This window comes from Schistosoma haematobium, chromosome 1 (genome assembly GCF_000699445.3).
Source record: "Schistosoma haematobium chromosome 1, whole genome shotgun sequence".
Lineage (NCBI taxonomy): Eukaryota > Metazoa > Platyhelminthes > Trematoda > Strigeidida > Schistosomatidae > Schistosoma > Schistosoma haematobium.
This window is the reverse complement of record NC_067196.1, coordinates 6294585-6309984: the sequence shown is the minus strand read 5'-3', so window position 1 is coordinate 6309984 and position 15400 is coordinate 6294585. Positions and strand designations below refer to the sequence as shown.

Below are 15400 nucleotides of genomic sequence, written 5' to 3'. Positions count from 1 at the left end.
TCTTTCAGAATGTGTTGACGTTTGTCAATCTTCAGAGACTATGGAAGTCTCACGATTCTTATTGTCCAATAAAGGTTGTAATTAAACTACCGTGTCGCGGTTAGTGGCGCTACTGTAAGATGGATGAAGAATTGCTCGTTTTACAAATATGAGATCTCCATTCGGTCAGTGATGACGACATTGGGCTTCGCTTATATTCAAGGTTGTAATGTGGAACCTATCAGAGTCGTTCTTAGGCCTCATCATGCAGTGGGTTCAATGAGTCCTGGCGTTCAGTAACGTGTGCTCTGCATCGTGATGTTGGTTGAGTTAAAACGTCAGTTCAGACCCGTATTCATTGAAACTAAGGATTTAGAATTCTCCTGATGGTCCCAGAGTTGTCTTGTTACTAATCTCAACTTCAAATTCACTTGATTTCTCTGGTATATTTGTTTGTTGTCTCCCCTATTAGCCGGGTGATTTGAAACGTTTTCATGCATAAACATGAGAACGTATGCTGTGTTCTACAAGGGATACCTCAAACTCTTGATAGCTAGTTTGTGGAGCATGATTTGCCTGATATTCAGAAGGCACTTAAAAACAGTATGATTTCTCATTTACACAGACTGACCTATTTACAGGCATTAAAATACCAAAGTGTGAAATATGATATTGTTCCTTTATCTCCCTTATCTAAGTACCGGTTGTGTAAGTTTATGAAAGTTTTCTGTTCAATACCTCGGGTTTTGTATTGTGTTGTAGTAGTCTGTATTATTAAAAAGTATCATGGACACTTGAGATTTTCAGATTACTTTACACAACGTGAAGTGATCTGGTGCAAATGAACTTGAGAAAATTCCACTAAGGGGAACACTGTATGTTTCTCTAAGAGTTTTAATGCTTTTCTTCGTGTTCGAAAAGTAAAGTTCTTTATCACAAACTACCATTATTGATTAGAGCATTGGTTATTTCTCCTAAGCTTACATTAGGACTGGAAAAATCTCTATATGTAAGACTGGTCATCATAGCAATCATATAAATTTTCGGAAATGACGACCAAGTAAGCCGAGTCTCCGGGGTCAATAACTGGAACGCCCTTTCAGGATAGACTATAGAAAACTGAACCTGCATTTGCGCTTCGAATAGGAATTTTCATAGTATATGTGTAAAGTTATATAGTTATGGCTTAGTGTATGAAGTCCTGCTCTTCCCGTAAGTTTTTTCTCACATGTATCGGTCTGGGTTTCCGAGTAGTGTTAAGTGCGGCTAAAACCTGAGTTCATAATGCTTTAGTCAGTGATCAGGTTCCATCTGCTTACTGGTGCTGTCATGTTTCATCTCGTTCTACACGTGCTTCAATGTTAAGATGTTAAAGCAGTAGTAATAGCATAATAGACGACGCTGCACGTATAGCAATTAATAGTGATCGATGTTGTCGGAATTTAAGTAGGTTGACTTTGCTCATATTCACTGACCACTAAACCACCTCTTCTCGGTAGCCTCTAAAAATCTTATTCACCTGAAGAAACAGGTTCTCAAGAAATGTTTACACCTGAATTCTCGGGTTGCTTTGATTTGCTAACTCACTGGTAAAGTATGGAGATGGCGCGCTTTAGTGAGCGATAAACCCCTTCTAGTTTTCTGGATAATCCATTATTTTCACCATTCGTAATATCACTAGGTGAACAATGAGTTTATAGGTGTTTCATCCCTTTAAGACCATTAATTCAAACAGCAAGTTTGTTAAGGTCTTTTTATTTCGATGTTGTGTAAATGTCACTTTAACATCGAAAGCACCCAATCTGCGTCTGTTCCGACCGTTGTTGCTACCTTGACGTGGTGGTTGGGCTTGCCTATCGTGATGAAGCAACCGAGCTATACTGGCTGGAACAACCGTTCCTCAAGGTTTAACCATGTCAGACAGGTCGGTTGAAGAGCGGCAAGACGGAAAGCAACAAACCCAAGGTCCGGAGTCGTACTGCTGACTATACAGAGGTGTGACAGCAGTAAGGTGTTTCCTTCAGACAATCAGCATAACAGCGATGCTGCCTTTCCAAAAAGAGGGGTGTCGTTAGAAAGGGTCGACCCTAGAAATGCACACCTCGCCTTATCCCACGGATATCCGTCTCCGGCGGTAAGGTCTCAACAGGTACGGAGCTAACACAAAAGTTACTCATAAAAAGGTCGTGTGTGACCGACCTCAAGCAGTTGTTCCTTGGGCACTGCGGTCACGCTCTCAGGTCACTAAGACCACTTCTAGTCCAATATTCTTTTCAGGTACCTCCAGAAGAACCCTTCCACGATGTGGGCGACCGGGAAGTGATAACCGCCCTCATACCTCTAACAGCACTCAAGACCACTGTATTCATAATCAACCCCCCTCTTCAATCCCTGACTGGATCTTCGTGTGTGAATTAGGCATGGGGCGCCTCTGATCCGCCATTAGTGGGAAGATTCAGCTCTTCCTCTCAGGATGCTCTCACATGGCCACATGTATACAACCACTGTCAAAGAAGTTCTACTCACTTCCTTCTCGCGGCATCACCGTTGTTTACGAAATGGAGAGAACGAAAAGCGAATGTCTGGCGCTTTGACCGGGCTGGTGGATATGGAGGATCCACCTAAGGGAGTTAGAAAACCCTTATTCCAAACTGATGGTACATATGGGCTGGCTCCAGTATCCTGAAGGAACAAATAGTGTATGAACCAATTGTTGGTCACTGGTTACCATAGGACTGCATCTCCTTACGTTGCTCCACTGTCTTGTGTATTAGACCTTTAGGTTGAAGTTTCGGAGTGTGACCTACTGAGAAAACCACCTGTTTCGGTTCAAGCACCTTGGCAGTATCCCAGCCGTCACACATATCGAATTATTTGTACCGCATATCTGTTTGGTGCCTTCTTGTACCAATGTTTATGTGTCTGTAGATACCACCTTACCATGTGATATCAGAAATCGTTCACTAATAAATAGTACATTAATTCCATTAAAATATAGAGTGGTGGCTTAATGGTCGGTATCTCATTTTCAACCATCATGTTACAGGTATGGGTCCTGCTACATCGACTTCAGTCTGGTCAGCATGGTGTCGTCATTAGTTTACACGTAGTGTGATTAAAAGCTCGATGAATGACTTACATCTTATATCATTTTCTGAATATTTAAGATGATCCCTGTATGTTGTTAATGACAAAAAGTAAAATTACCGATTAAAATGTTTTATAATTTCGGACGTAAAAAAATTCTAACTTTATTTCTTTCCTTCAGGTACATTAAGACGAAAAGTTATGGTACTAGATTTGGATGAGACACTGATTCATTCAGTACACGATGGGATAATGCGGCCAACGGTCAGACCAGGAACACCTCCAGATTTCGTTCTCAAAGTTTTTATTGACCATCATCCTGTTCGCTTCTCCGTTCATAAACGACCGCATGTTGATTTTTTCCTCAATGTGGTAAGTTTTTTAATATCAGATTTTGTGTTTTTCTCAAAGGCTTCAAAGTAACGCACTTATATCCTAATTAACGTATATTTTCTTCACTTATCAGCTAAATGCATGTAAATAGGTCTATATCAGTTTCCAAATACCTAGTTTAAGTATCCTTAAAGGTATTACAATTCTATGAGTCATACTGTGATTTATGATACTAATGCTCAAACTTTTTCCTGCTATATGTGTATACTAAGTCGTGTTATTAAGGTTAGACGACTAAGATGTTTATGTTAGTCCTGACAACATAGGTCTCACTTGATCTGTTCTCCTAGATAAGTTTGGGGATGGAGCTGCTGTCACTTCTGAAAATGGGGTATTTTAATTATTAGGGGACTCATTAAGTAGCCAGCGGTCCTTTAGTCCTGTGCTTACGACTTTTGGCATCCTTATATGTTTTTGATATTGGTAGACAAGTAGGCAAGGTTATGATAATACCGATGTGGTTAATAAGTAATCCAAAAACTGTGATTAGTCCACCTCGGATCCTTCTGAATAAAGTACCACCCGAAAACCTGAAAATTCTGAAGACAGTTCCCGTCAAGTTTGCTTAAAACTTCAGAAAAGAATTACCTCTATATTTACGACATTTGAGCTTTAGACAAACGGTTACTGTACTCAGTATCGTAAACACTTTGACATAAATTATCAAACGGCATGTATCCTGCCCAACGTATCCTAAGAGTGCGACTGTAGAACCACTTACAATCCAGTTGTTTTGAAGTGTTTTATGGTCCATTGTGGGTTTTTGATCGACGGTGAATAATTATGTAATTATCCCCACATCACTGACTAGTAGGGATCATAATGCTCTTGACAGGACTTATTAGCATTCACTAATTATCGGTCTGTTTGAAACCTTATAATATTCCCTGCATTTCGTTTTACTTTCCATGTCTTCATGCTATCTGCGTGTGGCGAAACTGATAACTTCGTAAGCTTTAGGTAGGTCAATTGATCACAAAACGTGAAATTAAGATCAAGATTATCCTCGGAATTCTATATAACACGGATTTTGAGCCTAAAGTCTTCTTTGTCCCCACCTAACTAAGATATTTGTCCATGCAGGTTCTTTTCTGCTTCAGATCTTACTTCGCTTTGTATTTATTTTATTTATTATTTGATCACATAAACATGGGTATAAGGGGCACCAAATACATATGCTCCACATAGTAACAATGAGGCCAGCAGTAGTTATCATTAATTTGTGTGAGGGTCGTGATACTGCTCGGGTTCTTAGACTGAAGCAAGTGGTTTCCTTAGGAGGCCACTCCCCGAGCCTTTGGCCTAGATGTTTAGTCCACAAGGCAGATAGTTCACAAACCTTTTGATTGTAATGACTCTAAGGGATTTTTTGTGGTCACCGATTTTGTCAATGGATAATTTAAAGGTTCCCAGTGTATTTCCTCCTGACTTCGACCACTTCAACTTATATCGTAAAAAGTCTAGGTATGTAACTGATTAAATTCCAATTGATTTGTCGTTGTATTACTTGCCGCATAATTTATTGATTACATTATTATGAAAATTCTTACCCCCCACTAAAACTTAAGTAATATTTACGAATTCTGAATTTAATAGCCTGTTCTAATTTTGATGATTCTCTTTAGATAAGCCAGTGGTACGAACTTGTAATATATACAGCTAGTCTTGAAATTTACGGAGCAGGAGTAACTGAGTTGCTCGACAATGGACGCCATATTCTTCAGAGACGATTTTACAGACAGGTCGGTTATTATTTCCATTTCAGCGTTACGTCCATAATTGCTTGTTCGGTAATACAATTAGTGTAAAATTTAAAATAAAATCTATTCTTCTTGATATCCATCAAAAGATGTGTGATCCATTCCTCTTTCAGGATCTATAAATCAACAACATTGTACAAATAGATATATTACTTACTTACTCCTAATGGAGCATAGGCCGCAGACCAGCATTCTCCAACCCACTCTGTCCTGGGCCTTCTTTTCTAGTTCCACCCAATTCTTGTTCATTTTTCTCATTTCTATTTCCATTTCCCGGCGTAGTGTGTTCTTTGGTCTTCCTCTTTTCCTCTGGCCTTGAGGATTCTATGTGAGGGCAAGCCTTGTGACGCAGTTGGGTGCTTTCCTCAATATGTGTCCTATCCATTTCCATCGTTTCCTCCTGATTTCTTCCTGCGCTGGGATCTGGTTTGTTCTTTCCCACAGTAGGTTGTTGCTAATAGTGTCCGGCCAATGGATCTGAAGTATTTTGCGTAGACAATTGTTAATAAGCACCTGTATTTTCTGGATGATGGCTTTCGTAGTTCTCCAGGTTTCCGCCCCATACAGTAGAACTGTCTTGGCATTTGTATTGAAAATACTGACCTTGGTGTTGGCTGACAGTTGCTTTGAGTCCCAGATGTCTCTAAGTTGTAAATATGCTGCTCTTGCTTTGCCGATCCGCGCCTTCACATCTGCATCAGATCCACCCTGTTCATCAATGATGCTGCCCAAATATGTAAAGGTTTTTACATCTTCTAAATCTTCTCTGTCAAGTGTGACTCGGTTGTTGCATGTTGTGTTGTATCGGAGAATTTCGCTTTTCCCTTTGTGTATGTTGAGACCTACTGCTGCTGAGGCTGCTGCTACACTGGTCGTCTTCTCCTGCATTTGTTGTTGCGTTTGGGATAGAAGGGCCAGATCATCTGAGAAGTCTAGATCGTCCAGCTGCATCCTAGATGTTCACTGTATCCCATTCTTCCCCCCAGATGTTGACGTCTTCATGATCCAGTCGATCACCGGGAGGAAGAAGAAGGGTGAGAGCAAGCAACCTTGCCTGACACCGGTCTTTACCTCGAACGAAATTGTCAATTGTCCTCCATGCACGATTTTGCAGTTTAATACATCATATGAATTATGTATGATATTGACTATCCTCTGAGGTACGCCGTAGTGTCGAAGAAGTTTCCATAGTGTTGTTCTGTCCACGCTGTCAAATGCTTTTTCGTAGTCAATGAAGTTGATGTAGAGTGATGAATTCCATTCAATTGATTGTTCCACAATGATCCATAGAGTTGCGATTTGGTCTGTACACGATCTATCCTTACGGAATCCAGCCTGTTGGTCACGAAGTTGGGCGTCTACGCAGTCCTTCATCCTGTTTAACAATACCCTGTTGAAGACTTTTCCCGGTATTGAGAGAAGAGTGATGCCCCTGTAGTTATCACAGTTGCTGAGATCTCCTTTCTTTGGTATTTTGATCAGAAGTCCTTCTTTCCAGTCTTTTGGTACTTATTCCTCATCCCAAATCTTATTGAAGAGAATGTGGAGTATCCTTGCAGTTGCCGCTACGTCTGCTTTTAGTGCCTCTGCTGGAATGTTGTCTGGTCCTAGTGCCTTTCCACTCTTGATTTGCCTGATGGCCATGCTTATCTCTTCAATTGTTGGTGGGCCAACATCGACTGGGAGGTCCGTGGGTGCTGCTTCGATGTTGGGTGGGTTCAGTGGAGCTGGTCGATTCAAGAGTTCTTTGAAGTGTTCTTTCCACCTATTTTGTTGCTCTTCGATGTTGCTGATTACCTCGCATTCCTTGCTTTTCACTGGTCGTTCTGGTTTGCGGCGATTTCCAGAGAGTTTCTTTGTTATGTCATACAGTTGTCTCATGTTTCCTTCTCTTGCAGCCTTTTCCTCCGTCGTTGTTAGATCTTCCACATATTTACGTCTGTCGGTTCTGATGCTCCTCTTCACTTGCTTGTTTACTTCTGTATATTCAGCTTGTGTCTTAGCTTTTTCTGCTCTTGTTCGGCTGGTATTGATTGCTGTTTTCTTGTTCCTCCTTTCTTGAATCTTATCCAGTGTATCAACAGTGATCCATTCCTTGTGATGGTGCTTCTTGTGACCCAGGACCTCATGACATGTTGAAGTGATTGCCTCTTTGATCCCCTTCCAGTTGCTCTCCATAGTAGTTCCTTCTCCATTGAGTAGATCATGAAAGGCTTGTAACTTATTGCTGAGGACTATCTTGAATTTGTTGAGTTTGTCAGTATCCTGAAGAAAGGCCGTATTGAACTTTTGTGATATTGTCCGCCCCATTGTCCAGTGCTTCTTGAGTTTCAATTTCATATTGACGACTAGTAAGTGATGATCTGATGCTATATCAGCTCCTCTCTTGGTTCTCACGTCTTCCATCATCCTCCTGAACTTTTTGTTGATGCAGATATGGTCGATTTTGTTCTGCGTAGTGTGATCCGGTGAAGTCCATGTGGTTTTGTGTATGCGTTTCTGTGGGAATATGGTGCCGCCTATGACCAGTTTATTGAAGGCACATAGGTTTGCAAATCTCTCACCATTTTCGTTCCTTCCTCCCAGTCCGTGTCGTCCCATGATGTCTTCATATCCAGTGTTGTCCGTTCCAGCCTTGGCATTGAAATCTCCCATCAGAATGGTCAAGTCCTTTGTTGGGCACTTCTCGATGATTGACTGCAGCTTATCGTAGAATTGATCTTTAGCGTCTTCATCGTAGTCGTTGGTAGGAGCATAGCATTGAATGATGTTCATTGAAATGCCTTCTTTCTTTGTTTTCAAGGAGGCTTTTATGATCCTTGGTCCATGAGATTCCCATCCTATAAGTGCGTTTTGTGCTCGTTTGGACAGCATCAATGCAACTCCTTGTGTATGTGGTGCATTTTCTTCTTCATGGCCGGAGTACAACAGGAGCTCTCCTGTAGTTAGTCGTTGTTGTCCAACTTGTGTCCAATGTGTTTCACTGATCCCAAGTACCTCTAGGTTGTATCTTCTCATTTCTGCAGCAATTTGGAAGACTCTCCCGGTGTCTCACATTGTACGAACATTCCATGTACCTAAATAAATGGTTGCTCTGGTTGTCGGAAGGGGCATCGGCCTCGTAACTTCTGAAGGAATTCGGCTTTCATCATGAAGCGTCATAGTTCTAAATGAAGACCTTCTGATTCCCAGGGTAGAGTTTAAAAGGTTTGAATAATTTTTTCTGGTTAGCGTTTTTTAGCGAGTTAGTTTTCTACGAGATGGGGACGCTAACCCCATGCCCAACCCTCCTCCTTTACCCGGGCTTGGGGCCGGTAGTAGCCCCCGGAGGGACTGCAGGCGGAGTTACAAATAGATATATAAGTTGCAAATATTGATCTATTTGGCGAATTATTCCTCAGTGGAGGATCTATACTTCTATGAAAACTCAGTTCTAAAGATTATTAGGATTGATCCCATATGATTTCTAGGATAGTATCCCTCATTTCGAACTCTGAAGAGTTTGCGTGAAGTGTGATCACATGTGGAGTTGAAATCAGCCAAGTACCATCATTCCCCTACATATCGCTTATATTCTAATACACAATATTCTGCATGTATGTTAGATTAAATTGTTGCCACGTAGTATTCCTGATTTCCATTTTTCTTAAGATGATCATTCGTGCTCATCACCAACCCAATCAACAAAACCACTTTTTTGTCTTAGACTTTCCCATCCCACAATAGTCGATTACAAAACAAGATTATAATGGGTTACAATCGTCTTGTATTTATTGTCCAGTCACCTCGTTTTTGAACAAAGAACTCTAAAAAAAACAATTGAAGAACAACCAACGACATAGGCTTATGTTGCCAACTAGAAATGTTTAGCGCCTTGGAATGCTGGGTTTAAGTTTAAATAGCTATAATCTAAATGAAAGTAACAACCTTAGAGAGTATGAGTTATCTAATTTTGTGTGAATCTGGTAGGCACGTTATGATTATGTCTATGTTACTCTTCTATCCATCTCAAATAAGTTAATTGGTGTGTGTTTACTTGACCTGTACTCAACCAGTATAAAAGTTTTAACATAAATTAACCACCCTAACATAATACCTTTCTTTCGTAGTCCATTCTATACGATATCTGAGGACTTATTTTCTTCAGTTGTGTTTAATGAGAAATAAAAATAAAAAGGTACCAGTTAAATAGAAAACAACCAATTTGCTGTACTTGCCAGTTCTCAGGTCATTTGTGAATCTAAATTGCTGATAATAAATGTCTATATTTCTCATAGAGGTTTTCTGCACTGTAGAACAATTTAATGAGAACCCAATGTTACTAGAAAAACCAGAGCTTCTACGTGTCATTTTACCATTGAATGAAATTAAACCAACCATTCAAGAATTGTCTAGGTTCGGTACATAAAAAGTTTACACTAAGCATTTTAGACTCCAATTAAGACAAAAAATGTAATATTTCGGGTCATCCGGTTTCATAAGTTACTCTAGGATCATATGTCTATCTTTAAGTTAGATGTAAGACTGAAAGCCATAATGTTTCGGTGTTAATAAATGTAAATCGTTTGATAACTTTTGTGGTTTAGTGATTTGGACCTTAGCACGTTTATGCCAGGTCCTCGGTTGATTATAACTAATTGAATCTCTCATTTCTATGTTGTTGAATGTCTTGGCACCTTAAGAAAGCGCTTATTTGGTGTTTTTTTTGTTTATCTACTGTTTTAGCATTGTACATATGATAATGGCAGCTATTCAAAGAATCTTTCCCTAATTACCTCTGATATGGCTTCTGTATTTATATTAGACAATTCTCCAGGGGCCTATCGATCATATCCTGGTAATTTTGTGTAATTTATTACTATATTTCAACTTCATCTATTGTCTAGCTTGTTTTCGAAGGAAATTTAAGGTTCTTTCAAATTTGAATCGTTTTTTAAACGTTTGTTTGATAATTTTTGCAATCTGATCTCATGTCCGTGTCAGACAATTTTTATTTTCGACATACGAAGAGTTGGTTAAATAACCTGTAGTTGAGTTTCGTCCATCTATTAACAATGGGACAGTGATAACAAAGATTGCTTATATTGATGTATTTCACCCTAATTTTTACTAGGAAAAGATATAACTTGTTGCACCGTGATACAACCTTCTAGAAGTAAGGTTCTTCTGATTCTATTCAACGACTAATCGCAAGTAATCAATGCATATACATTATCATGTTAGTGTTATAAACTTCAGTAATGCGAAATAATTACTATACGCACTGTCGCTGATGGCAAGCTAAGCGCAATATATGTAATGAGTATGTTATCACAAACGGATGAAAATGATGTTATCAAGCCCCCACTCCCACATTGTGTTTATTCAAAGAACTTTCAGTATGTTGACGATTGACTCAACGACACTTTCATTTGTATCCAGTATCAGAAGACAGTTCTGTCCAACAAAAGTAAAGCGACTCTTATATCAAATAACAATCACTGCATGAGTGTTATCAACCACCTTGTGAAGGGTTAGCGTTTTTTTAGCGAGTTAGTTTTCTACGGGATGGGGTCGCTAACCCCATGCCCAACCTTCCTCTTTTACCCGGGCTTGGGGCCGGCAGTAGCCCTCGGAGGGGCTCCAGGCGGACTTGTAATGAATGTACACAACATTTAAATGAAATACTCGCTGTTTGTCGCTGGTAGTCTTCCACGCGTTTCTCACAGATCTACACTGTATGACGAAAGTAAATATTCCATACAATTTAAATCAGATCCCTACCCTTTTTAAAATGGATGCGACAAAGGTCTAATTATAACTAAATATATACTCCTAGGTTTCTACTGTTGGAAATGTAAGTACAAACTGCTAATCACACGTAAACTTCAATAATTTCATTAAAACATACCAGATATTTTCAAATGATCAAGTCTCTCTTCCTCGACAGAAATATATCCATCTTTGTAGAAAAAGCTTGAAAATGGTTCTTTAGTTCCTATGTACTGTACCACCTTATTAGTTGAAACTTTCTCTAAACACTTGTATCATCGAGTATATTAATGTTCAGCTGTTAAACATGCTCAACATATTTTGACCAGAGTTTCTACGACGGTAAATCAGTTAAAATATCTTTTGAAGTCTTTTACTCAGCTTTACAAGTATATTTAGTTGTCACCTATCGCTGTGCCGTCAATCTCAGAAGTGAATTAAGGGAGTGTTATTACAAACACTTTATTTGATACGGTCATTTGATAAATAACTTCAGGGTGTGTTGTTTGGATATAGGGATAAAGTTATTTCGTTGGCAAAAGTAAGTGTGCCACTATAGCTTCAATCTACGTTATGATAACGGTTGGTTACATATCATTGTTAACACCTATACGTTCTTCTAAAATTGATATTTGTACTGCTTTGTTTGTCTTTCAGTTGAGAAATATTAATATGCTTATATCATTATTAGGAATAGTTTGAATTATCTTGTTGATATTCAGGACTGGGTTTTGATCAGTATTTGTTAGTGTATGTGCATCATGTATGGATTGCCTCGATATAAACATGATGACACAAGTTATTCATTTTAGATTAACTGTTGTTAGTAATAAAATCCCAGTGTGAATATCAACGATAAAATGCTGTCCATCCATCTGATGAGTCCCAAACAGGACGAAATGTGGGTTCTGGATCCAACTCCTAGCCACAACTCATCTGTTTTATCAATATTCTTTTCGTTTATTTATTTGTTTAGAGTTATTGGACTTTTACTAGTAATTGTCTCTTTTTGTCGTGTAGTAGTAGTCAAATGGCTCGGCTTCCATTAACTAAGTCTCAAGTTCGTACCCCGCTCTACCCACTTCTGTTTGGGTAGCTGGGTTGTATCATTAATTCTTATACTCAAATACCTAGTGAATGAATCGATTTAGTAAATTTATTTTTATCTCTTATTTTGATGCTTGTCCATCTTTATTTTAATGCCTACAGATAATGCTATTCCGATTCGGTCGTGGTTTTCCGATTCACGTGATACAGCCCTTCTATGTCTACTACCAGTACTGGATGCTCTTAGGTTTGTGAGCGATGTACGTTCAGTACTAAGTCGTAATTTACACAGGCCCCAATCCATACTACCTTAACACTAATACATGCATACATGTTCTTCTGTCCAAATACCTGATTACCTTTTTGTGTGACCAGATTTCATAGGTTCTAATTATTATTAATACTTAGTTGTATATTCAACTTCACAATTCTCATTTCAGTTAAACCTTTCTAGTGCGTTAATCTTTATACTTAGAATTTTATCAGACTATATAATGTGTACATGATGTTTTCTAATTTCATTAGGGCTCCTTATCTAATAGACTCAGTACTGTGTTTTGGATTATTATTCTCAATATCTTTCTGTGTTTGCTACGTTTTTGTTCATGTTTTAAAGCTTTATAATCTTTTTGTCTCCAGTCCACTCTATTGTCTGCACAGTACTACTCTATTTTGCGTCTGTTGTTTGATTCCATGAATAACTTTAGGGAGGTGTTGTTCAAATTAGTATGTATACTCTACTTTTTCTGTGTACGCCTCAGTTAATATGAAATAGGTACAATTGATTTGTTGATACACTACTAGAATAGCATATTCTATTGTCCTTGTGAGCTAAAATTGTATTATATTTTGAATACTTTGTTTCTTATACTTATCAGTATTATACCTGTTGTTATTTTTAGAATTCCCTTCATGTCTGATTCCAGTCTCTATTTCCTTCTTTTTCTTCTAATGATAAATACAGTTATTTAAACCTAATTATTACCTCAATAACCAATTCTACCAGCTTTCTTGTGTGTGTAAATAATAAATATACAATTTATTTCTTACTGTAAATTAGCTTTCTTTTTGTGGACATATTTAAACTATACGTTGGAGTGGCCTAGCGGTCTAAGGCGCTAGACTCAAGTGTTCTTCTGGGTGTTCTGGTTCACGATGTGGGCGTGGGTTCGAATCCCACCTCCGACACATACTCGCCCCCAAATGCCCTGGTACGACCGAGGGTGGGGAGAGTCTGCTCTTCCTCTCAGGACGCGTTCACATGGCCATGTGTATGCAACCACTGTCAGAGAAGTTCTACTCACTTCCTTCTCGCGGCATCACCGTTGTTTACAAAATTGAAAGAACGAAAAGCAAATGTTCGGCGCTTTGACCGGGCTGGTGGATATGGAGGATCCACCTAAGGGGGTTAGAAAACCCTTATTCCAAACTGATGGTACATATGGGCTGGCTCCAGTATCCTGAAGGAACAAATAGTGTATGAACCAATTGTTGGTCACCGGTTACCATAGGACTGCATCTCCCTACGTTGCTCCACTGTCTTGTGTATTAGACCTTTAGGTTGAAGTCTCGGGGTGTGACCCCCTGGGAAAGCCACCTGCTTCGATCTGGGCACCCAAGCAGTATCACAGCCCACACAAATCGAGTGACTTGTGTTGCGCATTTGTATTTATGTGTTCAAGTGTTATAAGGTAAAAAATAATGCTGATGACAGGGTAATTTTTGGGATATTTTCCTGAATATCCCAACACCTTTTTTTGGAGATCCGGAGTTGATGTCCGGATTTTAAATTTTTCTCGCGTCTATCCTCCCCCTCGAAATAATGTTGGGTCCTCATTTACCCAAGGAACAGTTGATGTGACTCTATTTGAAGCATATTTCCCGCGTTGAGTAGAGAGTCCACTAGGACTGACTAGATGGTGAGGATCAGCGACAGTAGATATGAGGTCATTAGGGTTTAATTCTTGTGAAACATTCCCATCAGATCTCTTCAAAATTCCATTAGTGGATAATGTTTCATTAAAATAAACAGCATCTATCAAAATTGTATTAGATTTCTGACCATTATTTGAAGTATGGGACATATTTTCTGGCAAAACAATGGGATCTTTTCGTGAGCTGGATATGCCACTGTCTGTACATGCTGTTTCGAGGATAATGGAGTTTGACTCCATTACCGGGAATGTTTCTGGAATGGAAAGTACTGGACCACTGGGCGCATCGTGGATGACTGCTGTCTCGTTTGAAGTACAGTTCATCGAGGATTCATGAAGGCTGTTGTCATTTTCCAGCTCACTGTGTAATTCAGATATCAATCCATCCACCTCCGTCGCGTCTTAGTAGCATGAAAGATTTAGCAGCTGCGTGCGGAATTTGACTAGTAGCTCCAAATGTCGTTCAAAGAGCAGCTGTAATCGATCGGAAGGGAGAGTCATTTTTTCGAATCAGCACCTGTGATGAAAATTACTGTATGAATAATGACCAATGTCGTTGAAGGACAGTGACGACAATCTGGATGCTGATTGGTTGAATAATTAGACTGGATGTCGTCCAATTACAGAATGACTTTGGGTTGTTTTTTTTCTTCATCCCCGTCGCCAATTGTTATAAGGTGAAAAATAATACTGATGACAGGGTAATTTTTCGGATATTTTCCTGAATATCCCAACATCAAGTAAAAATAAATTATACACATTTATGATTATTACAATTTCTGGTTGATTTCGTGTATAAGAAAAATGCAAAATCTTATCATAACCATAAGATAACTAGTTTAACCTAAAGTTTCTACGTTCAAATTAATTTTTGAGAAGCATAAAACGAGATCTTAAAACTGGTCTTGTTTGTATCAACAATATTTATGACATTTAATTTCCAAAATACATTACTGTTCACTATGGCTCAATAGCATTATGTAATTCTATGAGTCTATAGGTTTTATTAAGCTTACTCTAAATGTTAAAAATTTTATAGGTAAGAATTTTTTGGGTTATACACTTTCCCCTTCATATTCATCATTGAGTTTGGTCGGTCTCCTCCCCTTCTAGTCAGCGTTAGTGAAATTCGAAATTTAAATAACAATGCTTAATTACTACATTATTTGGCTCCGGAATGTATGGTTTATGATTGCTTTATACTGATCGTATCCTGTGTTTTTGTATACGCTTTGAATATCTTATTCATCTCACTTACATGGAAAATAGTATCTGCTCTAAATAATTATTGATCAACAAATTTTACCCATGAAAATGCAAAGCGGAATTAGTGTATGTGCGTGCATGCATCATATGTCATTCAGTCGATTGGGTGGGACGACCAGACTAATCTATATTGCACTACTTGTTTTCAATACATATAGTGATACCCAATTTTAAGCAATTTGA

At 38.8% G+C, this 15400-nt stretch overlaps 1 protein-coding gene across 1 annotated transcript; it reads left to right on the top strand.

Moving 5' to 3' along the window:
• The first annotated feature begins 320 nt into the window (after positions 1-320).
• Positions 321-14610, top strand: CTDNEP1 (CTD nuclear envelope phosphatase 1). The gene is made up of 6 exons (XM_051208788.1): positions 321-582; positions 621-687; positions 3248-3438; positions 5085-5201; positions 9945-10056; positions 12180-14610. Exons 1-6 carry the CDS (start codon positions 484-486, stop codon positions 12329-12331), a joined length of 738 nt encoding a protein of 245 aa, XP_051073018.1. The 5' UTR covers positions 321-483; the 3' UTR covers positions 12332-14610.
• The last annotated feature ends 790 nt before the right edge of the window (positions 14611-15400 follow it).

Bases quoted from the DNA above. Each gene is read 5' to 3' on its own strand.
- CTDNEP1 (XM_051208788.1), top strand. From the start codon at position 484: ATGAGAACGTATGCTGTGTTCTACAAGGGATACCTCAAACTCTTGATA. The intron at 688-3,247 runs GTAAGTTTATGA...TCTTTCCTTCAG, and splicing joins CTTATCTAAGTACCGGTTGT to GTACATTAAGACGAAAAGTT. The intron at 5,202-9,944 runs GTCGGTTATTAT...CTACTGTTTTAG, and splicing joins AGAGACGATTTTACAGACAG to CATTGTACATATGATAATGG.